Source organism: Theropithecus gelada, chromosome 1 (assembly GCF_003255815.1).
Source record: "Theropithecus gelada isolate Dixy chromosome 1, Tgel_1.0, whole genome shotgun sequence".
Classification (NCBI taxonomy): Eukaryota; Metazoa; Chordata; class Mammalia; order Primates; family Cercopithecidae; genus Theropithecus; species Theropithecus gelada.
The window spans coordinates 39,883,160-39,910,708 of NC_037668.1; the positions used below are offsets into that span (position 1 = coordinate 39,883,160).

At 44.3% G+C, this 27,549-nt stretch overlaps 2 protein-coding genes across 3 annotated transcripts in view; one reads left to right on the forward strand and one right to left on the reverse strand.

Annotated features, from left to right (window-relative positions):
* The window catches only part of MTOR (mechanistic target of rapamycin kinase), a 150,469-nt gene that overhangs the window by 74,759 nt on the left and 48,161 nt on the right, over window positions 1–27,549 (reverse strand). For both annotated transcript variants that reach the window (XM_025384127.1, XM_025384120.1), the window contains exons 21-28: window positions 24,955–25,122; window positions 24,359–24,471; window positions 23,875–24,037; window positions 22,377–22,469; window positions 20,876–21,022; window positions 16,033–16,175; window positions 11,001–11,163; window positions 10,718–10,863 (exon numbers count right to left, since the gene is read on the reverse strand). In XM_025384127.1, coding sequence (XP_025239912.1) covers window positions 10,718–10,863; window positions 11,001–11,163; window positions 16,033–16,175; window positions 20,876–21,022; window positions 22,377–22,469; window positions 23,875–24,037; window positions 24,359–24,471; window positions 24,955–25,122 — 1,136 coding nt within the window. The remainder of the gene's footprint in view (window positions 1–10,717; window positions 10,864–11,000; window positions 11,164–16,032; window positions 16,176–20,875; window positions 21,023–22,376; window positions 22,470–23,874; window positions 24,038–24,358; window positions 24,472–24,954; window positions 25,123–27,549) is intronic.
* On the forward strand, window positions 406–7,417 carry ANGPTL7 (angiopoietin like 7). Its single transcript, XM_025384133.1, has 5 exons — window positions 406–1,069; window positions 3,693–3,793; window positions 5,014–5,208; window positions 5,898–6,096; window positions 6,290–7,417. The coding sequence occupies exons 1-5, from the start codon at window positions 700–702 to the stop codon at window positions 6,457–6,459; spliced, it is 1,035 nt and encodes a 344-aa protein (XP_025239918.1). The 5' UTR covers window positions 406–699; the 3' UTR covers window positions 6,460–7,417.

Here is a 27,549-nt window from a genome sequence, read left to right on the forward strand (position 1 = left end):
AGCCTAGTTAAAAGCATATTCAGCACAATGTCACAATATACCAGATCCTCGTATAAACAGCATGGATTACATTAACAGGCCTCCCTGGGTGAGTAGCGTCTCTTTTGCCTACCTTAATGCTCACACCATGGTTATATAACTTTTTGAACAGAATTTGGAAATTCCTCTGACCCTGCCCTGCTTACTGATAGAGTTGAGCCAGTGGCTGGCAGGGGCATAATCTAATAGGCGAAACTAGAAACACACAAATTCACAGTCCTCTTGTCTCAGCCCAGAGACTGTACAGGCAAGGAAAGAAAGACTCGCCCCATCTCCCTCCTCCCCTCCTCTGGCCTAAGTTGCCGCTGACTTCACCCAACAGGCACCTGACCCTCCCAGATGAGCTGGGAGGGGCTAAAGCCCGGTGCGGCCATGGTGGGCGTGGAGGTACAGGCAGCAAACAATATTTAAGATGCTGACTTGTGGAGCATTCGGGCTTGGGAAGGAAAGCTATAGGCTATCCATTCAGCTCCCCTGTCAGAGACTCAAGCTTTGAGAAAGGCCAGCAAAGAGCAAGGAAAAGAGAGAAAACAACAAAGTGGCGAGGCCCTCAGAGTGAAAGCGTAAGGTTCAGTCAGCCTCCTGCAGCTTTGCAGACCTCAGCTGGGCATCTCCAGGCTCCCCTGGAGAAAGAGCCTTCCTCACCCAAACCCACAAAAGATGCTGAAAAAGCCTCTCTCAGCTGTGACCTGGCTCTGCATTTTCATCGTGGCCTTTGTCAGCCACCCAGCATGGCTGCAGAAGCCCTCTAAGCGCAAGACACCAGCACAGCTCAAAGCGGCCACCTGCTGTGAGGAGGTGAAGGAGCTCAAGGCCCAAGTCGCCAACCTCAGCAGCCTGCTGAGTGAACTGAACAAGAAGCAGGAAAGGGACTGGGTCAGCGTGGTCATGCAGGTGATGGAGCTGGAGAGCAACAGCAAGCGCATGGAGTCGCGGCTCACAGATGCCGAGAGCAAGTACTCTGAGATGAACAACCAAATCGACATCATGCAGCTGCAGGCGGCACAGACGGTCACTCAGACCTCCGCAGGTAAGGAGACGAGTCCCCTGCGGGAGCGTGGAGTGCCTCACCACCTACAGCACTGCTTCTACATATCCTGGTCATCAGAACCACTACTGGGGCCTCTTTTGGGGGTGTACTTTCCCTTTAGTAAAGGCTTATGTAGTATTTCCTTTGATTGCTAATGCTATGTAAGGTTACCTCACACCTTCACAGGTCTCTTTTATCCACACAATGTTTCAGCCTACCATCTAAGAGTGCTGAGACATTACATGGTTTGCCCAAAGTCACCCAGCAAGTCTTAGAAGCAGGGTTCAAGTCTTCCTGATTGGTGCAGCTCTGCTGCTTCCTCACCAATAGCTGACAGGCTATATCTCAAGAAATTCCAAGGAAGCACCAAACTGTAACAGCTGTTCCTCTGGAAGCAAAGTTTTGCCAGAAACAGTTCTCTGGTATTCCCAAGATTTACCGGGAATGAGCATTAGTGGAATTTTGTGTCCTCTCTCTGTAAACATAACTCTTCTCATTGGCTCAGAGTTAAGTGTAGAGACACGTAGCCATGTGAAGAGTCCCTTTGTGTTCAGGAAGGATATGGCTCCTTAAGGTTCCTCAATTGTGACACGTCTACTTTTTTCCATGGTCTTTTTTTTTTTTTTTGAGACAGAGTCTCGCGCTGTGTCACCCAGGCTGGAGTGCAGTGGCGCGATCTCGGCTCACTGCAAGCTCCGCCTCTCAGGTTCACGCCATTCTCCTGCCTCAGCCTCCGAGTAGCTGGGACTACAGGCGCCCGCCACCACGTCCAGCTAGTTTTTTTGTATTTTTAGTAGAGACGGGGTTTCACCATGTTAGCCAGGATGGTCTCGATCTCCTGACCTCGTGATCCACCCGCCTCGGCCTCCCAAAGTGCTGGGATTACAGGCTTGAGCCACCGCGCCCGGCCCTTTTCCATGGTCTTAAATGAATTTCTCCTAATACAGGATTTTTTAAATGCAATGCTGAAATATAGATTTTTAATAGGCCAAAAATAAGATAAATTTAATCTTTCTTTTGCAAAACAACTTTTATTTCTGGTTAACTCAGCTCAGGTAGGTCATCATGAATTTATGGTTTAGAGATTAAAAATTTGGTTTTCTGAAATTATCAGGAAAGTATTAGTTATAGGGAGCATATCCGATAGACATGTCATTTCTTGCTGATATAAAAACCATTGGTCCCATTATAAACTATATGAAGAACAAAGACATGATCAGCTTCTACTGACTAAGTCAATGGTTGCCCTCAGCTCAAATTAAGAAAAAGTTTTAACATGAAACCGAGCTTGAAAATTGTTACCTGAACCAACATGTACTAATCACTTTCTAAGCATGGACTTCCTGGCCCTCAGCTTGGGATTAGAAAGGTATTCTCAGGCCATTTTCCAGACAAGTGAGTCCTGATTTGGTCTGTGGGATGAAACCAGACATGTGGAAAACCAGGCCAGACAGAGGAATCTGACTGTGCCACTTCCGGCTCATCCAAACAGGAGGCTTTCTCGCCATCCCACGAGGAGGTTCTTGGGGTCAAGTGCAGCTCTCCCACCAGGCCTCTTGCTCTTCTTGCCCAGGACATCATTCCTTATTTTTCTTCTCTATGACCAAGTGCTCGGTTACCTGTATATTCTATAAGGAGGTAGCCCCTTAGAGGAAGCAGTAATTTGGTGCTTTCACCACTAAGGGGAAATGAAGAACAGTGATGGGGAAGGCATACGTACACTGCCTCCCTTTCCCAAGGTGCTTTGCAAGATAACCTAAGCGACTCAGACAACTCCCATCTGCCATCTTGGTGCTCTTCTCTAAGGTCCCAGTGCAGTGGTTACCAAGAAAAGCACCCCGAGACAGAGCGGGCAGGAAGCTTCTCTTGGATATTAAGGGCTGCACTCTCTGAATCCTATCAGAAAATGCTGTCTCTTCCACAGTGCTCTTTGATATTTAGACTACAGAGCCTAAATCCTGCATAAAGTAGCAGCTCCATGGCCCTAGAGTAAAAAAACTGGCCTGTCTAATGCTCTCATTTCCTTGTTTTAACAAAACTTCCTGGGGGGAAGGTCTCAAAGGTTCTTCTGAGAGTTTTGAGGTTCTAGCTGGATGGAAGGGGAAAATATATAATAAACTCTATCTCCCTTAATTATGGTCTCAGGTGGCAGTAGCCACCACCTCTGAACAACAACATAACTAACCAACCAGGAAACAGCAACAAAACCAGACTCTATGAGATACTCACAACCGATGTGTTATAGAGACGGCTGTCTAAGAAGTCTGAATCTATCTGACAGGAGTATCTGTTACGTGGCCCTCATACACTGTAACATTTCTAGAATTCATGGCCTAGCTATAGCAGAATGATTTATTTCAGAGTTAACCTGAAACCACCTGCTGGAACGTCCCACTAATGCTATCCAAGTGAAGGGCTTCCCTAACCCTCTGCTCCACCACCAGTGAAGCCAAAATACACCCCCTCTGGATCTCCTGATATCCACCTCTCCCAAATGCAGACACTGATGGGTAATTAACACCAGTGGGAATCTCAGGGTAGAAATAAAGGCTCAGTTTCTAAACATTCAACTCAGATGGAGCCCCGGGTCTAAATGCTCACCCTGTGGTTTGTTCTCTTGTAGATGCCATCTACGACTGCTCTTCACTCTACCAGAAGAACTACCGCATCTCTGGAGTGTATAAGCTTCCTCCTGATGACTTCCTGGGCAGCCCTGAACTGGAGGTGAGGTCATTACAGTCATTGGCCACACCCTAATACCTGTCCTTCACCCCCTCAAGGGGACTGCAATAACAGGGCCATTCACAGTTTAAAGAAAGGAAAATTCGGCCAGGCAAAGTGGCTGACATTTGTAATCCCAGCACTATGGGAGGCCAAGGCGGGTGGATCACTTCAGGTCAGGAGTTTAAGACCAGCCTGGCCAACATGGTGAAACCCTGTTTCTACTAAAAATACAAAAAAATTAGCCAGGCATGGTGGCGGACGCCTGTAATCCCAGCTACGCAGGGGGATCGCCTGAACTCAGGAGGCAGAGGTTGCAGTGAGCCGAGATCACGCCACTGCACTACAGTCTGGGAGACAGAGTGAGACTCCATTTCAATTAGAAAAAAAAAAAAAGAAAGAAACGAAAACTCAAAACACAAGCAAACACACCAAACACCAGAGACCTATGCAAACAGTTAAGTTTATGCCCTGCACTCCAAACCCAAGCATCTGTTTGGCCCCTTCAAATCATTATCAAACACCAAGCCTTCTAACATAGATCAGATAATTCTTATAACCACCACATAACTTAGTTTAAATCTCTTGCCATGTCTTAGAACAGCTATTCCTTGAGGGAGGAGAAAAGAAAACACGAAGGCAGCATCAAAAGTATCTGAATTTTCAGCCAGGCATGGTGGCTCACACCTGTAATCCCAGCACTTTGGGAGGCGAGGTGGGTGGATCAATCACCTGAGGTCAGGAGTTTGAGACCAGCCTGGCCAACATGCTGAAATCCCGTCTCTACTAAAAATATAAAAATTAGTTGGGTGTGGTGACAGGAACCTCTGGTCCCAGCTACTAGGGAGGCTGAGGCAGGAGAATCACTGGAACCCAGGAGGTGGAGGTTGCAGTGAGCCGAGATTGCACCACTGCACTCTAGCCTGGGCAACAAGAGTGAAACTCTGCCTCAAAAAAAAAAAAAAAAAGTATCTGGATTTTTCCCTTCAAGCTTCATGTGCACTCACCCCTGGGCCCAATTTGGATCGTTCTTCCAGAGCAGTGTACCACCCGCCCCAGCTCACCAGCAGTGGGGCAGCATCACTGCCCAAGTGAGACAGTGTGACTGTGGGAATGCACGCATCTACTGGCTCTGCAGGGACAGGAACAGGTTGGGAAGTCTGCCCTCTTGCTCTTGCCTCCTGTCCTGCAAGTCCCTCACCAGAGTATCCCCTCTGCTCCAGGTGTTCTGTGACATGGAGACTTCAGGTGGAGGCTGGACCATCATCCAGAGACGAAAAAGTGGCCTTGTCTCCTTCTACCAGGACTGGAAGCAGTACAAGCAGGGCTTTGGCAGCATCCGTGGGGACTTCTGGCTGGGGAATGAACACATCCACCGGCTCTCTAGACAGCCAACCCGGCTGCGTGTAGAGATGGAGGTAAGCACAAGGCCAGGGGCCCCATGACTGGACCAGTGCCACCACACATGACTGCGTATGACTCTGAGGGTGCCATTCCTATTCTGATTCAAGACAAATCTGTATATTCATTGTGATGGTTTTCCTGCAAGTTATAATAGAGTTGAGGATAAATAGGTATTTTTCCTTTCTGCACCTCCCAACCCCCCACCCCCGCCAACAGAAGTGGGGCTGTAGGTGGGACAAGAAGAGGCCAGACCCAGGCCAGAGTAGAGCAAATCCAACAGTCAGCTGTGCCGAACACTAGTCTCTGCTCTGGCTGAGCATGAGGTCCTTTAGGTGCAAATCTTACTGATACTGGTTGGGGACCCTTGCTGAAGGTCTTAAAGCACTCACTATATCCTCACGTTTCTCTTACAGCAGCTCTGTGTGGGATTCAGCAAAAACATAGCTACACCTTATAGGCAGGAAAGTGAGGAATATAGAGAGACTAATCAAGGCCATATGGTGAATCAGGAAAGAAGTTCGAGCCTTCTTTTCTGATTCCCAGGTTAACGCAGTAAACTGGAGGTAAACAAGTAATAAAGTCTTATTAGATTCACATCTATAAAAAGATGTTTGGCTACGGGGCTGTCAGGAGAGAAGGGGTACAGAGACAGCATGAAATGGAGCCTGCTGCACTTTCTTTAAGGCTCTGCTCCTCCTGACAGGACTGGGAGGGCAACCTGCGCTACGCTGAGTATAGCCACTTTGTTCTGGGCAATGAACTCAACAGCTATCGCCTCTTCCTGGGGAACTACACTGGCAATGTGGGGAACGACGCCCTCCAGTACCATAACAACACAGCCTTCAGCACCAAGGACAAGGACAATGACAACTGCTTAGACAAGTGTGCACAGCTCCGCAAAGGTGAGACTTGGGGGACCGGAAACGAGAAGTTCAGGTGCAAACCCATAATCCCACTTGAGGAGAAAGAGTGAATTATAACTGTACAGTTGATGTTCCGGCTTTAGTATTCTTTCTAATGCTGGCTCTAACTCCTTATCTGATGTCTGGTCTATCACAGTCAACTTACTAGCACTGGGTCTGTTTCTCATGTCAGGTGGCTACTGGTACAACTGCTGCACAGACTCCAATCTCAATGGAGTGTACTATCGCCTGGGCGAGCACAACAAGCACTTGGATGGCATCACCTGGTACGGCTGGCATGGATCTACCTACTCCCTGAAACGGGTGGAGATGAAAATCCGCCCAGAAGACTTTAAGCCTTAAAAGGAGGCTGCCGTGGAGCACAGATGCAGACACTGAGACACCTGGAGATTAGATGAGGGCAGATGAGGACAGGAAGAGAGTATTAGAAAGGGTAGGGTTGAGAAACAGCCTATACTCTCCAAAGGAAGAATAAGTCTCCAAGGAGCACAATAAAATCATATGTACCAAGGATGTTACAGTAAACAGGATGAACCATTTAAACCCACTGGGTCCTGCCACATCCTTCTCAAGAGGGTAGACTCAGTGGGGTCTCTCTGCCCAAGATCCCTGACATAGCAGTAGCTTGTCTTTTCCATATGATTTGTCTGTGAAAGAAAATAATTTTGAGATTGCTTTATCTATTTTCTTTAAGGCTTAGGCTACATGAGGGCAAAACACAAATCCCTTTGCTAAAAAGAACCATATTATTTTGATTCTCAAAGAAGAGGCCTTTGAGTGTTAGAGAAAGGAGTGAAGGAGGCAGGTGGGAGATGGGTATTTCTATTTTTAAATCCAGTGAAATTATCTTGAGTCTACATATTATTTTTAAAACACAAAAATTGTTCGGCTGTAGGTGAACTGACCCAGGCTGGACTTGCGAGGAGGAAACTCCAGGGCACTGGGTCTGGCAATCAGACTGAGCACTGCCCGTGCTCGCCTTGGTCAGGTACAGCACTGAAAGGTATGAAGCACCGGCAGGAGGTGGACACAGTCTCTCATGAATGCTGGCACAAAACTGCCTTAAAATATTCATAGTTAATATAGGTATACCTATTTTTATTTACTTTGTAAGAAACAAGCTCAAGGGGCTTCCTTTTAAATTTTGTCTATAGGAAATGGCTGAAAACTGAAGGTAGATGGTGTTATAGTTAATAATGAATGCTGTATATAAGCATCTTGCTTTGTAAAAATAAAATATTGTGGTTTCGTTTTAAACATTTAACGTTTCTTTTCCTTCTACAATAAACACTTTGAAAACTTCAGTATTTTCTTTTTAAATTCTTACCATTACCACTTAGAACAGGATAAAAAGTTAAATTTAAATCTGAGGGTGAGCAGTGACAGAGGCCTGGGGTTTGTTTTGGTGTTCAGGGCAACCAAGTGGGGAGCAGAAGCCAAAAGGGAACAGGTGAGGGACAAAAGGGCAGCAGCAACCAGGACAATTTTCCATAAAGGGGATTACACATCAGGGGCTGGGCAATGAAGGCATCCAGCCTTATCAGACCCTCTATTCTACTTAGGATAGAGAAACAAAAGCAGGCCAGCAGACCTTACCCTAATGCTTGGGGCTAACCAAGTAAAAGTCGTGTGTGTGTGTTTTCTAATAATCAAATAACCACTCAATACTCTGTCCCCAAGAAAGCAAATATATTTACTGATGTGTGAGCTTTAAGGAGATGGGAGTAGTTTATACTATCTCAGTGTTAGCCCTGGTTTGGGATTACATCTGGGATTTAATTTGCCCTGTAGCAGTTAGGTAAAAAAGTCAATAGGTTGCAAGACAGATTGAACTAGTAACAAGAGAACAATACTGTCAACAGAACGTGGTTTTTTAAAGCAAAGACAAAAAAATAAGAAATAGCTGCACAAGGCCGGGCGCGGTGCCTCACACCTGTAATTCCAGCACTTTGGGAGGCCAAGGTGGATGGATCACGAGGTCAAGAGAGCGAGACCATCCTGGCCTACACGGTGAAACCCCCTTTCTACTAAAAATACAAAAATTAGCTGGGCATGTTGGCACACACCTGTAGTCTCAGCTACTTAGGAAGCTGAGGCAGGAGAATTGCTTGAATCCAGGAGGCGGAGGTTGCAGTGAGCCAAGATTGTGCCACTGCACTTCAGCCTGGCAACAGAGTGAGACTCCATCTTAAAAAATAATAATAAAAATAAAAATAAATAAATAGCTGCACAAAGATGTTTTTGTGTAAGGCTACCCTAATTGTTTCAAAAAGAATTTAGGGAAGTTGACTCAAACATGTATACTAAAACGAACTCTAAAAAAGCAGACAAATTGGTGAAGGGAAAATAAGAGTAGCAAAAATAAAAACAAAGTCTGTGGGGGTTGGGAGAGAGTTAGTAGTAGTAAAAACAGGTAAGATGTCTGTAATTTGTTGGAGGTAGACCAGTAATTTAGCTTCAAGCTCTCCAGTAGCCACTGTGAGGAAAGGAATTCAATCCCTTACTGCAAAGCGATGTCTCCAAGGCCAGATCAAAGTAGTGGCTCAGGGACATACAACCAACAGTGGGAAAAGACCCCTGAGAAGAATTTCCATGAGGCTCGCCCACAGAACCAGGGTAGTGTTGTGAGCAACTTCCTTAACAGCAACTTTGTCTAAGGTTGTTTCTTAAAACTTCCTTCAGTACAGACGACAGTATACCCACAACCGGGCTTAGGAAAAGCAGCTTTACAAAATCAGAAGTAAAAACTGCAAACGGAAGCAAAAAAAGAAAGGTGATAGGAAGATACAGGAGACCAGCAGAAGGGAGGCAGAAATGCAAGCTGAGTTGACTTGGCTGAGGACACCCAAAGAGCCAAGCACACTGGCTTTCCCCAGAAACAGCATTCATTCATTCATTCATTCATTCATTCATTCATTTATTGAGACAGAATCTCGCTCTGTCATCCAGGCTAGAGTACAGTGGCATGATCTTGGCTCACTGCAACCTCCACCTCCTGGGTTCAAGCAATTCTCCTGCCTCAGCCTCCCAAGTAGCTGGGATTATAGATGTGCACCACCACGCCCAGCTAATTTTTGTATTTTTAGTAGAGATGGGGTTTCACCATGTTAGCCAGGCTGGTCTCGAACTCCTGACATCAAGTGATCCACCCACCTTGGCCTCCCAAAGTGCTGGGATTACAGGTGTGAGCTACCCCACCTGGCCTGGAACAGTGTTTTAAACAAAGGACAAGATCAATCTCCAGGGAATTCTGAGGACTTATTTTCAATTATATTTGCTTACAAAGCTAAATAACCTTCTAGAGAACTTTTCCAGGCCTCTAACTACATCTTTCTGCTACAAATCTGCATAACTTTAAGTTTTTATGATTGTCTCAAATATGGGGAAAAATTAAGGGTGGAATTAGGAAAGTTTCAAATAGGTCTCAAACAGGTGAGCAAGGAAATTAATATGCAAAATGAGTTATCTGACCTTAAAGTGATCGTACTTAGTTACTATATTTTCTATTAGTTATCATGTGAGAGCACATTACCTAAGCCAGAGATGGAAGGAAGAAATGTGGATTTTCACATTTACTGTGTCTGATTTGAAACTGAAGCATGCCTCAGAGGACGGAATGTTTTTAATTGTCCCTACATGGTATTTCAGAAATCAACATTTTCTCCAAGTCCAATTTATTTGGGCAAAAACAGGATTCTATTTCTATCTTTTTGCTAACTTTTTAAAGTGTTAAAGGAACTCTTTTAAATATCTTCTCAAAAGCACAGCTAGGAAAGGACTTGGCTGTTTGATCACCCTCTCAAGCAAAGTAGGCACCACACACAGCAGGCTCTATTAGCCACGGTGAAGGAACTTATTAGCTGGATGATTTTTTCTGAACTATCTGCAGTGAGATGAAAGATCATGTTAGCATTCACATGAAGATAATGAGATCCCAGAGTTGATATTCTCTGATAATCATTAGGGGAAGTGAATGATGCTTTAGGAGCCAGAGCTAATGTTTCGTGCTGCTTGTAATTTCCTAACAGCAGAAAATTTATTAAACAACCTATTTTTTCCACACCCAGAAGACTGAAAACTGTCTTAACAGAGGAGCGAACATAACCACATCAGAGAAAAGACCATTAGATTTCAGATTATGCTCTACCTTTTATATTCACAAAACACCATAGGAGGAAGATGCAGGCATCAATAGATTTAGTTGATAAAACCCCACTGTGCCCTTGGGTACCCTCTGAAGCCCAGGAACCAGCACATTCTATTCTAGCTCTAGACAGCACTATCTAACCCAGACGCAAAACCTATCTTCCTAGGCTGCCATGGCCACAGAATTGCTTCTCAACTAATTTCATTGGAACAAGAAAGGACAGGTTGGAAAACAACAGGAGCCCAGGTGGTAAGGGTCAACAGAAATGACAATCATGGCTAGATTCCTGGGGAGAGCCATCTGCAACATGTCATTTAAACGTGCTGGCCAGACCCAGAGGCAGATTTCACAGAGCAGAAGTCTCCAAGTGACTCCAGTGAAGTGGCACCAGGTAGTGGGAGAAGAGAGGTCATTTTGCATGAAGGCAGCAATTAAAAAGGGTTTATAGCCTACCTGATGAGAGATTCTAGAATGGCAGGGGTGGGGCCTTTCTGGAACTCCAGTTCCTTGTAGTGTAGTGCTTTGGCATATGCTCGGCACTTGGCAGCTCTTTCACCCAGCAGAACAATGCCATTGTCATCTCTCAGTGGCAGGGGGCCCTGGAGGAGAGCAAAACCTCACAGTATAGGAAAATGGCAGATGGGGCACAAACAAGAGAAGGCTGTGTGGATGCTTCTCTCCTCCCACCAGCTGGTTCCCTGTCAGCCTCCATCTGGACAATGGGGAAAAGTCTCACCTTGTCACTGTGTTCCATGAATTCAGCCAAGTTTAAGAGGGTTTGTGTGACTTCAGCGATGTCTTGTGAGGTGAGGGCCAACTCGATGCTTCTGATGAGCTCATCCTGTTGATCTTCATTCAATTCAGACCAGCAGGACACAAACGCAGCATTGAAGAGATCCCTGAAGGCACAGAAGGTGGAAAATAGAGAGACCTCCCATGCCTCTGCCTGCTGCCTCAAAGTCACACCTATCAATTCACTTTTGGCATCACTGATTTTGGTTATACAGACCAGTGCTGTCCAAGAGAACTTTCATGTCCAATATGGTAGCCACTGATGATTAAAGCACTTGAACTATGGCAAGTGTGGCCAAGGAACTGAATTTTACATTTTATTTATTTTTAATTAAATTAACCACATATGGCTAGTGTCTACTGAATCTTACACTGCAGGTACAGACACTATGATATGCAGGGACTTGGGGGGCAAGTGGCAAGGCGGGGTGAAGAGCAGAGCAAAGTAACTTTTCTCCAAAGGAATATTTCTTGGCAGGTTTTGCATCATTTCTCTTCACTAGAGGAAATGGGAAATGAATAGAATGGGGACTTCTAACAAAGAAGTTGGCATTAACAAATGTGGAAAACAATAATCGTTAAATGATTCTTGGGATGTTTCTGGGACAATGTCTAAATTCTTAAGGTCAGAAATGTCAAAGGCAGCATCTGCAATTGCTTTCAAAATATAATCAGAACCCTTAGTTGGATGGTCATAAAAAATGACAACAGGACTAGAAGCATTAGCAAATAGGATCCAAACCTGTAAGTTCTAAAAGATTTTCTAAGCCAACAGTTGGGGCCTCACAAAGACGTGGAACCAGAGGTTCCATTTCAAAGATTACTATGACTACTTACGTTACCATAGTACCACATGATGGACACTTTGCCATCCCTTACATCTTACATCAATCCTATCCTCCCCACTGTTTTGGTGACTGTGTGGGGAAGGGAGTGGGAAACAACACGATATACCTACAATGGATAGATTTAGCATTTGATGCCTCTATACCTACTTTCTTTTTTTTTTTTTGAGACGGAGTCTTGCTGTGTCGCCCAGGCTGGAGTGCGGTGGCGCGATCTCAGCTCACTGCAAGCTCCGCCTCCTGGGTTCCATTCTCCTGCCTCAGTCTCCCCAGCAGCTGGGACTACAGGCGCCCGCCACCACGCCTGGCTAATATTTTTGTATTTTTAGTACAGACAGGGTTTCACCGTGTTAGCCAGGATGGTCTCAATCTCCTGACCTTGTGATCCACCCACCTGGGCCTCCCAAAGTGTTGGGATTACAGGCGTGAGCCACTGCGCCCAGCCTATACCTACTTTCTGTTACATATTAACAGGTTAAGTCAGACCAATGCGTATAATTTTGTAATTTGATAGAAAAAACAAAATTTGAAATCCAAAGGATAAAATGAAGACCAAAAAAAGTCTGTTATAAATTTAAAAAAAAGTTTTCGGAGCCAGGTAATTAGTCGCTGGTCATCCAGGCAACTTGCGAGACTGAGGCAGGAGGATCTCTTGAGATTAGCAGTTCAAGACCAGCCAGGGAAATAAGCAAGACCTTCATCTCTAAAGACATAAAAAAAGTTTTCCTGATCTAGGTCAGAGGCCACACTGGATCCTGAATGAACGTACTTGGGACTAAGGGGATAAAACATTATGTGGGTATCACAAGCCTCTTGTGGATAACACTGTGCTCAGAGTTGACCTGGGTGAAAAGAGGAATAATAAAAACATTGGCTAAGCATATGATATCTCCACACTACGGAAACAGGGAAGTCCTAGAAACTATTTTAATGCATTAAAAAATACTTGAAAGAAATTAGAGGAAGAAAATCATGGCATCAAACCAACAGTCTCAGGGGCCATCACTACTGGTAAATATACATCATAACAGCAAACCAGCTGTGCTGACAAAAATGAAGTTAAACGCCTTGCTTTCTGCTTCTTGCCAATGCGAAGGGCTGCTTATTAATTAAATCACCATTTTATGCCTCATTATAAATAATTAATGTCCAATGCAGAAAAATCTAAAAAATAAGGAAGAGAATAAAAAAGAAAATAATCACTCCTTAAGCCTTCCCTAGAGATAACCGTCGCTATATTACTTTCTAATCTTTATCCTATTCACATTTATTTTAATTTTCAACTTTGCATTCCATTTTATTTACTTACATTATATCATAAACCTTTCACATGCATTAAAAGTTTTATAAACCAAAAAAAAATTTTTTTTGAGATGCAGTCTTGCTCTGCCATCCAGGCTGGAAAGCAATGGCATGACTGTGGCTCTCTGCAGCCTCCAAACTCCTGGGCTCAAGCAATCCCCCCAATCCTCCCATCTCAGCCTCCTGAGTAGCTAGGATTACAGGTGCATGCCACCTCGCTTGGCTAATTTTTTATTTTTGTAGAGATAGAGTCTCGCTAGGTTGCCCAGGCAGGTCTTGAACTCTTGGCCTCAAGTGATTCTCCTGTCTCAGCCTCCCAGAGTGCTGAGATTACAGGCAGGAGCCACCATGCGCAGACTGTAAACCAAATTTTAAATGGCTGTTTAAGATTTACTATTTAGGCCGGGCACAGTGGCTCATGCCTGTAATCGCAGCACTTTGGGAGGCTGAGGTGGGCGGATCACAAGGTCAGGAGATCGAGACCATCCTGGCTAACACGGTGAAACCCTGACTCTACTAAAAGTACAAAAATCTGGCCGGGTGTGGTGGCACACACCTGTAATCCCAGCTACTTGGGAGGCTGAGGCAGGAGAATGGCTTGAACCCAAGACGCAGAGGTTGAGGCGAGCCGAGATCGCGCCACTGCACTCCAGCCTGGGCAACAGAGCAACACTCCATCTCAAAAAAAATAAAAATAAAAATAAATATTTACTATTTAAAACAATATATTTTTTGGCGGGATTAAGGGATGAGAAATTACCTGATGGGTACGATGTACACTATTATTCAGGTGATGGTCCTACTAAAAGCCCAGACTTCACCACTATGCAACATATCCATGTGACAAATCTGCACTTTTACCCCAAAATCTATAAAAAATTTTAAAAATTAAAAAAAAAATATGGTGATGACTCATGCCTATAAATCACAGCACTTTGGGAGGCTGAGGCAGGACGACTGCTCGAGTTCAGGAGTTTGAGATCAGCCTGGGCAACACAGTGAGATCGCGTCTCTACAAAAAATAAAATTAGCTGGTCCTGGTGCGTGTCTGCAGTCCCAGCTCCTCAGGAGGCTGACGTGGAGGATCACTTTGATCCCAGGAGGTTGAGGCTGCAGTGAGCCGAGATTGTGCCACTGTACTCCAGCCCGGGCAGCAGAGACCCTGTTTCAAAAACAAAAACGAAAAACCAGGCAGGGCACACTGGTTCACTCCTGTAATCCCAGCACTCCAGGAGGCCAAGGCGGGTGGATCACTTGAGGTCAGGAGTTCAAGACCAGCCTGGCCAACATGGTGAAACCCCATCTCTACTAAAATTACAAAAATTAGCCAGGCATGGTGGTGGGTGCCTGTAGTCCCAGCTACTTGGGAGGCTGAAGCAGGAGAACTGCTTGAACCCGGGAGGCAGAGGTTGCAGTGAGCCACAATCATGCCACTGCACTGCAGCCTGAGTGATAGAGCAAGACTCCATCTCAAAAACAAAAACAAAAACAAACATGAAAACAAAAAAACCAACCAAACAACAATAAAAAAAGATAAATGTCTAAAGTGATGAATATCCCAATTATCCTGATTTGCTTATTACACATTATATGAATGTATCGAAATATCACATGTACTTTGAAAATATACATACATCTATTATGTATCAATAAAAAAAATTTTAGCCAAGTGACTCACACCTGTAATCCCAGCACTTTGAGAGGCCAAGTGAGCAGATCACCTGAGGCCAGGAGTTCAAGACCAGCCTGGCCAACATGGCGAAACACTGTCTCTACTAAAAATACAAAACTTAGCTAGGTGTGGTGCTACATGCCTGTAATCCCAGCTACTTGGGAGGCTGAGGCAGGACAATTGCTTGAACCGGGAGGCAGAGGGTGCAGTGAGCCACAATTATGCCACTGCACTCTAGCCTGTGCAATAGAACAAGACTGTCTCAAAAAAAGAAAAAACAAATTCTGGCAAATTCTATTTTCCAAAGACATCTGCAACAGTGGCTCCTGTCCCATACACTCTGTGAGAATATTACTTCTCCTCTATCAAGAGGTGGGTATCCATGTCTTCTTCCCTTGAGTCTGAGTGCACCTTTGTGGCTGCCTTGAGCAACAGAGTCAGGTAAAAGTGACTCTTCATGACTTTCAAGCTTCTTTATGACTTAGGTCATAAAAACACCATGCTCTTCCACTACCTCATTCTCTTGGGACACTCACTCCTGAAGCCAGTCACCTTCTGTGAGATGGCCCAAGGAACCCATGGAGTGATCCCATGGAGAGGAACCAAGGCCCCCAGCCAGAGCTGCGTCCCTAGTCGAGAGTCACCTGCACTTTGCCAGACACACAAGCCAGCCTTGAATGCGGATCCTCCATCCTGCCCCAGTCAAACCATCTCCACTGACACCACGTGGAGCGGAGGCAAGCTGTCCCAAAAGTCCTTCCAAATTGCAGATTCAGGAGTAAAATAAATAACTGTTATTGTTTCAGACCATTTTTTTTCCTGTCATATTTGTAACAAACAGCAATAATTAGAATACCATTGTTACTGGAAATAGGTTACATTCAACTATTACACAGTTGCTTTTAGAGTTATAAGTAACTTTGTAATTAAAATGTTAGATGTAAAGGTACTAGAAAAAGGAATTTGTGGTCTACTAGCAAGGTTAAGATAGATGCTACAGTATGAGCTTGTTGACTTTGTGTTTTTCTTTCTTTGCATCCCACAAAATTAGAAAAATTAAAAATACCAGCCCCTTGATTATTACTTCTAATAAAAACTAATTTGTATATATCGTTTTCTATGTGCTGATCTTCTCCACCCGCCCTGACACACTATACCTGGCCATCGGGTTGTAGGCCTGTGCCAGGGCCCAGCAGGAGCGCAGGGAGGGCGACGATGAGTCCTTCAGCAGCTCCAGGCTCAGCCGTCTCAGCCATTCCAGCCAGTCATCTTTGGAGACCCTCCTGGCAGCACCCCAGGCCTGTGATCCCACAGGTGACAATGGAAAACAATCAGCTTCAAGGGCCAATTGAAAAAAGTCCTCATCTATTTAATGATTATTCTACTTTTAGATTTATAAAATCCATCTTTCATGAAAAAATTCCCCTAGAGTGCAAATACAAAAGAATAACATTTAATTAAAAGCCATAAGGCAAGAGCAGCAACTCCGGAACATACCACACTGTGGAAAAAGCCTGTTTCACAACTTCTTTGTGCTGGACTCTGACTACAGCAAAGGAGAGAGTTCCACAGAACCAGAATACATGGGACTGCCACACTTGGGTGCATTCGACAAAGCCTAATGGGCTCCAGCAGGGCATGAAGGGAGCTGCATCCTCTACATTAGAACACCAGGTCATCTAACAATGAAGAGTCACGCAAGAAGAGGGAAAAGGCTCAGGTTTACACCATAGTGAATCATGTTGCAACCAGGTGAGCAGTGAGCCCAAAGCACATGGCACTGTGGTAGAACAAGAAAAAAGCGTTGAACAGATTTAATTTCTACTCTATCCCCTCCAACTTCTCTCAGACCTCTGAACTCTCCAGACATCAAGAGTTACTACCAGGGGCAGCTTAGGCAGGTGGGTGGAAAGGCTGAGGTTTTGGAGAGGTCAGTACAGTGTAGTGGGCAACAGCCACACTTGACTCGACGGCTTGAGTTCAAATCCCAGTTCTATAACATAATTGGCTCTCTGATCTCTGGCAAGTCACTTAACTCCTCTGTGCCTCAGTTTCCTCATTTGTAAAATGAGGATTATAGTTTCTGCTTCCTGGGGTTTTTAAGTTAATAAATGTAATGAATTTATAACAGTGCTTGGCACAAAGTTAGTACTATTTGCCTATTTCTCTAAAGTTAGAAACACCTGCCTGGGATTCTGGCTCTGCCACTCAGCAGCTGTTAACACCCTGGGCAAATTACTGGTATTTTGCAGCTGAGCCTCAGAGTTCCTCATCTGGGGATAATGTATCTGAATGACTTAGCTGGAATAAATGAGCAAAAAATGACTGTTATTATTGTCAAAATGACACCTATTTGAACTGGCCTAGCCCTAACTACACTAAATCCCCAACTTTTAAAATACATTCTTCAAAGATTTTTCCAGCAGGACAGATCAATCCTCCCTAAATGGGGGAAATCATGTAAGTCAGAGCAGAAGGTCTCAAACTTTGGACTAGTTAAGTGGTCCAGTGAGTGAAAAGACCCCATGTGCCATACCATCAAGGACTCAACTGTCACCTCCCTGGGATATACTAGAGATCTGCTGTTGCTTCTAAAGAGTTACTGATGAATAGAATTAAACAAACTATCACTTTATGTCAAAAACCGAAGTAGAAATATTACAAGAGACAAACTAAATAATACCACTGACCATACAATGAGAACTCCTGAATGAGAAGGAAGAGGGGACTAGATACCAAAGACTTGACTTTTAGATCTTTTTCTTGTTGAGCAAAATGGGAACATCCAGTCCTTTCCTGCCCACAGATACCTGGCTTCTTCCCTATAAGATGGGTCTGTGCGTAGCTGTATTATATTATACAGCAATTGTTAAAAGCTGGACATAACCAGGGAAGTATTATTAGTTTCTTTTTCCCTCTAATGAAATGGTTGGGCCTGGGTAAGACAGAGACAATTCAACACAGTGGTTAAGAGAGTGGGCTCTGGAGTCATGCTATCTAGCTCAAATCCCAGCTCCACCATTGACGCTAGTTGACACTGGGCAAATTACTTAACCTGTCAGTGCCTCACAGTCCACATCTACAAAGTGGGACAGCAATGACAGCACCTAACTCATGGGGTTATCATGAAGATTAAATGAGTTAATATAAAGTATTCCACCACAGTGCTTGACACATGGAAAGCACTCAATAAATGTTAGTTGTTACTATTACTTGATAAATGGCAGTAAATATGTTTTCAAAAAATCATAGCTTAATTTATCAACGAGGCCAAGTCCCCCATGTGGCACTTTCCCCCTGATCTGTAAAACATTATCATCTCTCAATTCTCTGGGTTAGGCCGAGTCCCCTATGTGGCCCTTTCCTCCTGCTCTGTAAAACATTTTATCATCTCTCAATTCTCTGGGTTCTATAATAACTGTGTAAACACGAGCTGCTTCCTCTTGCCATCCACCCACTGCTGATCACCTCATCTGGTGATGCTGGTGCCTGTTCATGGAATGCCAGCTTACTCATGGTGAAGGTAAGCCCAAATGGATTATCATAAGACAGACAGTAAAGCTGCTGAAAATTCTGGAAGGCGTTCTAGAGGTATATATAAATGGTTTTTATGTTTTCTGTATCACATAAATCCTATACTATCATAACCAATAAAATGGTGACTGAGGTGGCAAATTGTTACTCTGAAAGTTGGTTAAGACTGATAAATACACCAATCCCTAATTATTATTACACGACTATAAGGAGGCACAATTTACTTCTGAACAGTGAGTTCTGCTGCCTTTTTTTTTTTTTTTTTGGTGAGAAAATCTTGCTCTGTTGCCTGTGCTGGAGAGATGAAGTGGTATGATCACTGCTTACTGCAGCCTTGACCTCCCAGACTCAAGAGATCCACCCACCTTAGCCTCCTGAGTAGCTGGGACAACAGGCATGCACCACCAAGCCCAGCTAATTTTTGTATTTTTTGCAGAGGGGGATTTTGCCATGTTGCCCCAGCTGGTCTTGAACTCTTGGGCTCGAGTAATCCTCCTGCCTTGGCTTCCCAAAGTGTTGGAATTACAGGCATGAGCCACTGCACCTGGCCGCCTACCTCCTCTTTTTTTTTTTTTTTTAAAGAGAATCTTGCTCTGTCGTCTCGGCTGGAGTGCAGTGGTGCAATCATAGCTCACTGCACCCTGGAACTCATGGGCTCAAGTGAACCTCCTGCCTCAGTCTCCCAAGTAGCTGGGACTATAGGCAGGTGCTACTCTGCCCAGCTAATTTTTAAAATTTTTTCAATTCCTTTTTTTTTTTTTTGAGACAGGGTCTTACTCTGTTGTCCAGGTTGGAGTTAATTTTTTTCATTTTTCCTTCATTTTTCATTTTTGTTACAGAGATGGTGTTTTCCTATGTTGCCCAGGCTGGTCTCAAACTCCTGCTTCAAGTGATTCTTCAAGTGATTTTGGCCTGCCAAATTACTGGGATTACAGGCATGACCACCACGCCCAGCTCCCACAATTTACTTTCCAATGAAATAGATCTGAGAGTCAGCTGCAGAGGATTTTGTCCAGAGTTTTGAACTTGATCTACTTTCTCAGGTGAGATAAATTAAGAGTCTTTCTTTTGTCTATCTGGCAAGATTTATGCTTATTTTTTCCAAGTCTGGGTAGAAAGCAAAACTTCCTGGAAGCAAACTAGATTAGTGAGGAATTTCCTAAAACAGAGAGAACAAAGCTCTAAAGCAGGGTGGACGGCTGCCTGGTTGGAAGGACATTCTGAACCTAGTCAGGATGAAAACATCTGGGTGGAAATGTACATTTGGCCTCCTGCCTGGCCCCTCCCTCCAGTGTGAGGTGTCAGTAGGGTGGCCTCAATGACTGCCTGGGAATGCCAGGTGACTGATAATCTTTTTCTTCCTCCTAAAGTCTCAGATTAGTAGTTACAAAATCCCCAAAGGGAAAGCAGCATCACTCCTGACCCAGGAATATTTTACCACCTCCATCTTAACCCAGCAAACGCTTCTTCGCAGTAGTCACTTGAAGCTGTTCTTGTGAGTAAAGACTCTGAAACAACAGTAATAAACCCCCAGTATTCCAAAACTGGGCGTGAGCCCGCACACATGCACAAAGAACTGTGTTCAAATCTTCATGTGCTTTGCCAAAAGAAGTGAACAAGTCATCTGGGACAGTCTTGCCCAGTTCTTCACCTCTATCTGCTGCTGCACATGGAGTGGGCTGGCTAATAGATGAAAAATAACACTGAAATCGAAACTGGAAGTTGCTTACAGTCACCAGAAACATGAAGGACTAATGCAAAATGTGGAAAATACTCGATGTGGTATATTTATTTAAAAGTTGGTGAAGTAATTATGATTATTCTGCTCTGATTCACCAGAGATGCTTTGAAACTGCCTGTTTTTAGGTGGATGGCTGGAGGCATACATGGTGAAAAGCTGATCATATCTTAGGCTTTGGCCAGCAGAGATAATTCAGTAATCACTTGGAAAGATCTAAAACCTCACTACTCAAAGTATGGTCCATGGGCCTGCACCATCACATTAGCTAGCAGCTTGTCAGAAATGCAGAGTATCAGGCCCCAAATCAGACTGCCAACATCAGAATAAGCATTTTTACAAGATTCCCAGCAACTGGTAAGCCCAATGAGTTTGAGAAGTTTGAAAAGCACTGTTTTAAAGCGCCTTCATCAGTCTCACTGCCAACTAGGGGGCTCACTAGCTTTGTTCCCTTAATGTAAAAAATGAGAATATATTTGCAACAAAAGGTTCTACCATTCATATTCCAAGGGAGCACAAAAGGACATTTCGTTCTCTACTTTTTCTCTATTCAAAACAAAACTACAATTCAGATACCTGTAAAAAGACAAATGATCTAAGTTCATGGTATCTAGATTTCTGGAAAAAACACCTGGGCCGGTTTTTGGTTGGTTTAAACAGCTGAAAGTTTTGAATAAGTGAGAAGAGCAGAGCTCTCCTTTCCCAGTCCCCTGAAACAATGGACTTACCTTTTGGAGGTTGATGGTGCTAACGTGCAGTTTCTTCATGGGTCCTGTTTCCACTGGTCCACTAGCCAATGCATCCCCTTGGCCACTCCTAAGCATTCGATGCTGGTAAATCAAAGGATCCTCCTCTTCATCAGCAAGTGTGTATCCCTGCAACCAGAGATTTACAGGAAACACCTACAACTCTACTAGATGCTTCTGGTTTAGGAAATATCCTTGTATTTTGGGAGGTGCAGACCTGGTAGAGCCAGGATTTCAGTAAGAAGTAAAAAGTCCCATGTATGGACAAAATGAACCACAGATGGGCTGACTCCCCAACTGTAGACAGTCTTTGCCAGTCACTCCTAGTTAATGACAAGCACTGACTTAGTAGTACGAGCAAGCAACCATGCAACTAGCAAAGATAAACAATTGTCGGCAATGGGAAAGGTGATAAAGTGTTTGGAGTAAAGGCAGCAAACAGCCCCCATCCCCTGGCTTTTTTAAACTTTTTAAAAAGAATTATTCATTTATTTATTTATGCCACTCCCTACCTGCCTATCTATCTAATCTAACCTATTATTTATTTATTTTTTTGAGACAGAGTCTAGCTCTGTCTCCCAGGCTGGAGTGCAGTGGCACAATCTCAGCTCACTGCAATCTCTGCCTCCTGCGTTCAAGCAATTCTCTTGCCTGAGCCTCCTGAGTAGTTGGGACTACAGGCACGCACCACCATGCCTGGCTAATTTTTGTATTTTTAATGGAGATGGGGTTTCGCCATGTTGGCCAGGCTGGTCTCGAACTCCTGACCTCAGGTGATCCTCCTGCCTCAGTCTCTCAGAGTTCTGGGATTACAGGCGTGAGCCACTGTGCCTAGCCTTTAATATACTTTGAGATAGGGTCTCACTTTGCCACTCAGGCTGGAGTGCACTGGTGCAATCACAGCTCACAGAGGCCTCAGGTGATCCTCCCACGTCAGCCTCCTCAGTAGCTGGGACCACAGGTATCTGCCATCATGACCAGCTAATTTTTTGTATTTTTTGTACAGATGGAGTTTTACCATGTTGCCCAGGCTGGTCTCAAACTCCTGGGCTCAAGTGATCCACCTGCCTTGGCCTCCCAAGGCATAAACCACCGCACTCAGCCCCCTGCCTGTTTTTATATAGCCCAAGAGCTAAGAAGGGTTTTTATACTTTTAAATGGTTGGGGGTAAAAAAAAATCAAAAGAAGACTGATATTTTGCAACACATAGAAATTGAGAGAATCAAATTTAGGTGTCCATAAATAAAGTTTTAGTGGAATGCAGCCAGGCTCATTGTTTACACATCGTGTGTGACTGCTCGCAGGCTGTAGAGGCAGAGCTGAGGAGTTGCAAAAGAGACCACGCAGCCTACAAAACTGGAAAAAGTTTGCCAATCCCTAGTTTAGAGCTAAACAGCTACACAAACTCCCATAGCCAAGATTACAAGAATATCAAGTAGTAAAGACAACAGGGACTTCAGAACAGAAAGGAAGTATAGTTCACCTTGACAATTCTGCAGATGAGCACATCATAGCGCTGATGATTGATTCGGTGTCGCACCAGAACTTTATTCACCATTGGAATGAAAATTTGGTACTAAAACAGGAGGGGGAAGAGATCAGAAACTATCATTTTGGAGAGTGGAAAAAAAGTAGAGGAAAACATATTATACAACTACATTATGACCATTTCTTCTGGGTTTGTGACTAGCTCTGTGATATTCAGAAGAATCCTTCTTCCCATCTCCTGCCATAATCCTAGTTTAAGTCCCCATCATCTGGTTTATGATGGTGGCCTCTTGAGAGATCTTTGCTTCTGCCCTTGCCCCCACAGCCTATTTTTCCACATGGCATTGACAGTTATCATTTAAAAATATTAAGTCAGATCTTATTTTTCCTGTGTTCAAAGTCCACCAAAAACTTGCAGTCTTGCTCAGAGTAAAAGCCGAAGTACTTACAATGGCCCACAATAGTGATTTGCATATTTTAGTGGGCATCAGAATCACCCGGACAGCTCATGAAACCAGAGATTGCTGGGCTCCACAGTTAGAGCATCTGATTCAGCAGGTCTCAGGTGAGATGAGGTCTTGCTGTTGCCCAGGCTGGAGTGCAATGGCACAATTATGGGGGTCACTGCAGTCTGGAACTCCTGGGCTCAAGCGATCCCTCTGCCTTAGCCTCCTGAGTAGCTGGGACTACAGGCACATGTCCCTATGCCTGGCTAATTTTTAAATTTTTTTTTGTGGAGACAGGATCTTGCTACGTCTGGAGCTGGTCTCCAACTCTTGATCTCAAGCAATCCTCTTGCCTCAGCATCCCACGTTGCTGGAATTACGGGTGTGAGTCACTGTGCCTAGCTCAAGAATCTGCATTTCTAACAAGTTCTCAGGTATGTAGATACTGATATTGCTTGTCCAGGAATTACACTTTGAGAGCCACAGGCCTACAAATCTAGTCTCTACTATTCTGCCTTATCTCGGTCACCTTAACTCCAAGTACTTCCCCGTTGCTCGCTCCTTTGAGATCACACTGCTCTCCTGCTGTGCCCTGAACTCTTTGAGCAAGCTGCTGCCTCAACCTTAGCACTTGCTATTTCTTCTCCTTGCACCCAATTCTTTGCAACTGAGCCTTTATTTTATCTAGGTCTCTGCTTAAGTGTCAACTGATCAGAGGTCTTCTCTGTCTATCCTAAATAAAGAGCACTTCTCTTCACTTCAACCCATCACTCTTAAGAAACAAACTGTTTATTTGCTTTGCTTCATTAGGATGGAAGCTCTATGAGAGCAAAGACTTTATTCTTTTTACCCTGTTATCCCCAGAACGGCACTTAGCTCACATAGGTTGCTCAATAAATGTTTGCTGAACACATGAAAAAAAAAAAGCAAATAATTCCATGTTCTCTGATGGTGGCTGGCATCAGACAAAGTATGAGTGGCTCACAGACAAAGTCTTCTTTCCAAATAAGGCAGAAGAGCACCTGTCTGTCCAGACTCCCATCTTACCTTCTTCCCCAGTTGAAAAACAAGTGAAGACAGCGTGTCCATGGCTGTGGAGCGCAGTTCTGGGCTCTGGTCCAGTGTTCGAACAATAGGGTGAATGATCCGGGAGGCATAGTCAGTGAAATCCAGGGACTCCGTCAGGCGGTCCACAGTCTCTAGCGCTGCCCTACAACAATCGCTAACATACAGTAACTGCTAACACACAATCTCCAAGGAAGAGACGTGACTGAGGGTGAGCTTAACAATCAGCACCAAAGGGATGGGAATGAATGGCTTCTAAGGTATTTTGGATGACATGGATCCAACATTTATTCCAATGGGATAGGGACAGTTAAGATTTCCATAAACCTGGGATATTTCTAGACTAAAATAATGCGAGTTGAAACAACAAAAAAATAGAAAGATGGCCTGGGAACTTAAGAAACAAACATTTTCAACAAAACATTAAAAGCTTAATGATTGCTAATCCGAAAGGGGAGGTGCTCACTTTCGAGATGGCAGTGGAGCTTCAGGGGCATCAAACAACTTCACAATAGGAGGCAGCAGTAAATGTAGGTAGTCATCCAGGTTGGCGCCAAACAGCTGGATTGCAGCCAATAACTGCAAAAGGGAGCAAAAGCATGGTGATGAATAGTCATGTCCCAAGTATCTAAGGACACGCAGCAGGTGGTGGTGAGGATAATTCAAAGTTCTGAGGGGACTGGGAAAAGCCTTTATTAAATGGCCTTGAACTATATATCCTTTTGGTAGCACTTTCTCCCCCTCATTTTATTTGCTTACATATTACTTTGCTTTCTCTGTGCTTATTTGAGTTGATAAGGAACCCGTTGCTGGATAATAAAGAAAATTAGTCTGGAATAAAATATTTGCCAAGATTAATCTATTGAAAGAGATAAGGATAATCAAGAGAGGATTATAGACATTCTGTAAACTGCACACATTGGGTATTAGTATTCTTGGGATTCTGTCTTATGGAGTGGGCATCAACCTGTCACTCAGAACGAGGTCTCAGCTTTTAGCTGATCACCCAGGGATTCAGAGGCAAGCAGAAAATCTCTCTGGAGGATGACATAGGCTACTCACCTTGATAGAGACGATGCGGCCTGGGCTGTTGTCATGCATGAAGACACGCAACATGTGTGGGATCAGCTGGGGCAGGTAAAGCTTAAATTCACCCCCAAGAGCTACCACAATTTGCTCAATGAGAAGAATGATCGTGCTCTGAATTGAAGTATTCATGACCCAGAATTCCTACAAAGAGAGAAAAGTCAGAGGAGCTGAGTCAGGTCCCTTTCTGCTGATATATGAACTGAGGAATCGAGATGGCCAGAAAAGCAAAACTGTAGTGAGCATGGTCTGCGCCGAGATCAACTCCTCACTCCCCTCCTCCCGCTGGGCCCTTCTTGTGTCCTGTGTTGCAGCCATACTGGACAAACTCAATTGCATTTCCCCAGATGCAGGAGGCTACCTGAGTCCTCTGGGCTTTGCTCATGCTGCTTCCTCTACCTAGAATCCCACTTCTTGCTCAGCTACGCCCTGTCTTTCTAGACCTGGCTCTAGCCTCACTTCTCCCACGCAGGCTTTCTTCTTCTCCATGATCCACTTGGATCCTTCGCACTCCCTTTGATAGCGACAGCAGTTGTAAGACTTCCTTTGCTTTGCCGTCCTGCCTGTAGATTGTAGGCTACTTAAGGACAAGAAACCTCTATCTCTGTATCCCCAGAATCTATCAATCAGAGCATCTGGAATATTCTAGAATGAATAGATTACTAAGTCACTCGAAAAGCTCTGAAGTGGTCCAGGGTGGATGTGGACCTTACTTTGGTATCACCTGATCTCTACCAGAGGGTGACTCCAGTATTACAAAGATTTCCTGGCTTTTCTGGATTTAGATTTTGCTATCAATAGATAGCATCTGACATCTGTCCCCTCCCAAAAATCTATCCATCAGGCCTGAACAATGCCACAAAATGAGCCCCTTTCTATACCCACATGGTTATTTTCCACACAAGTTACTAAAATAAAAACTTGGCCAACTGGCCACAGATCCTGCCTCAGTGTTGCAAAGCAAATTAGTCCAAGCCTCTAACTCCAGGAAAAGCTATTATTTCAAATCAACTCAAAAAGACAGCTGCCTATCACCATCTTTAAGAGTTCTGGAGTAGGAGATCTAATGATAACAGAAACCCTACTAATCATGTCAACACATGAATGTTAATATTCTTGGAGCCTCTAAATAGTTTAAAGTCCACAAAAACAATGATAACTCCTCAGATAAAAGGCTTTATAGAGAGATATAGTATTTTTATTTAAAAAGGTATCTTAAAAAGCATAATGGTTTAGAAAGTAAAAACCATACTAGAAGATGCTGATAAAACTTCCTTTCTCTCTACTTGGAGAGAAGTATTCTCTCTGAAAGAGCTGTGTTTTCTAGGTTAAAAGTGTTGCCAAAGAAACACCACAGATTTCAGAGCCTCCAGAGTTTGTCTGATGTTCATTCACTTGAACCCCACTCTGCCTTCTTTAGAGAAGGCCTACCTACCTTCCAGCTGCATTATCATCAGTTCCTCACAGGGGCTTCTCTACCCCAAAGATGCGAGGCAGCCTGCCGAGGGATGTCAGCTGGATCACTGTTCACAAAGACTGTTTTCTTCCCAGGCTCGGGGGAGCTCATTAAAATGCTCAGAATCAACAGTCAAAGGAAGAGCCCCCGCTGCACCTTCTCTATCTGGGGTGAAATGGAAGCTGCATTTTGCAGGTGTGAGGCTCCCTGCCTCACTTCCCTGTGTTTTGGTCATCAACATGTTATGACTATAATATGGTCATATTGTATCCTTGTTTAGCCTTCTTGGGGGGATTAAGTCACAGATTACTACATCCTCCTCCCCTGAGGACACTGCTTCTTCCCTTGCCCCTCCTCCCACTAAGACGAGCCACCGGCCTCTTTAGTATTCTGCCTAAATCTTCCTTGTACAGAGGCTTCTGTGGTAGGAGTCAGGGAATAGAGCAGCTTTTAATTATTTATACATGTAGGGAGGTTTATCAGTTCTGAGACCCAGGTGTTGGGAAGTTCCATTTGAAACCAGCCATTTTGATTTTAGTCCTGCTGTTTCCTCCAAACTAACTACAAAGGTCTGGTGTGAAAGAACAGAAATCTTCCAACTCTTTGAGGACATGCTGTACCTGCAAAGCAACCTTCCTCACAGAGACATTTAAATTATATAGAACAGAAGGAAAAATGATATTGCCAATGGGGTGTCTTCTGGCACCTACTTAATGCATGTTATAAAATCCTGGGACCTCAGCCTTTTCTCATGCGCCACTGCAGTCAAAAGGTGGTGTGTATGGTTTTGGAGGTAGCAGGGTAAAGCATCACCTTGTTCTGGCCGGGCGCGGTGGCTCAAGCCTGTAATCCCAGCACTTTGGGAGGCCGAGATGGGCGGATCACGAGGTCAGGAGATCGAGACCATCCCGGCCTACACGGTGAAACCCCGTCTCTACTAAAAAAATACAAAAAAACTAGCCGGGCGAGGTGGCAGGCGCCTGTAGTCCCAGCTACTCAGGAGGCTGAGGCAGGAGAATGGCGTAAACCCAGGAGGCGGAGCTTGCAGTGAGCTGAGATCCGGTCACTGCACTCCAGCCTGGGCGACAGAGTGAGACTCCATCTCAAAAAAAAAA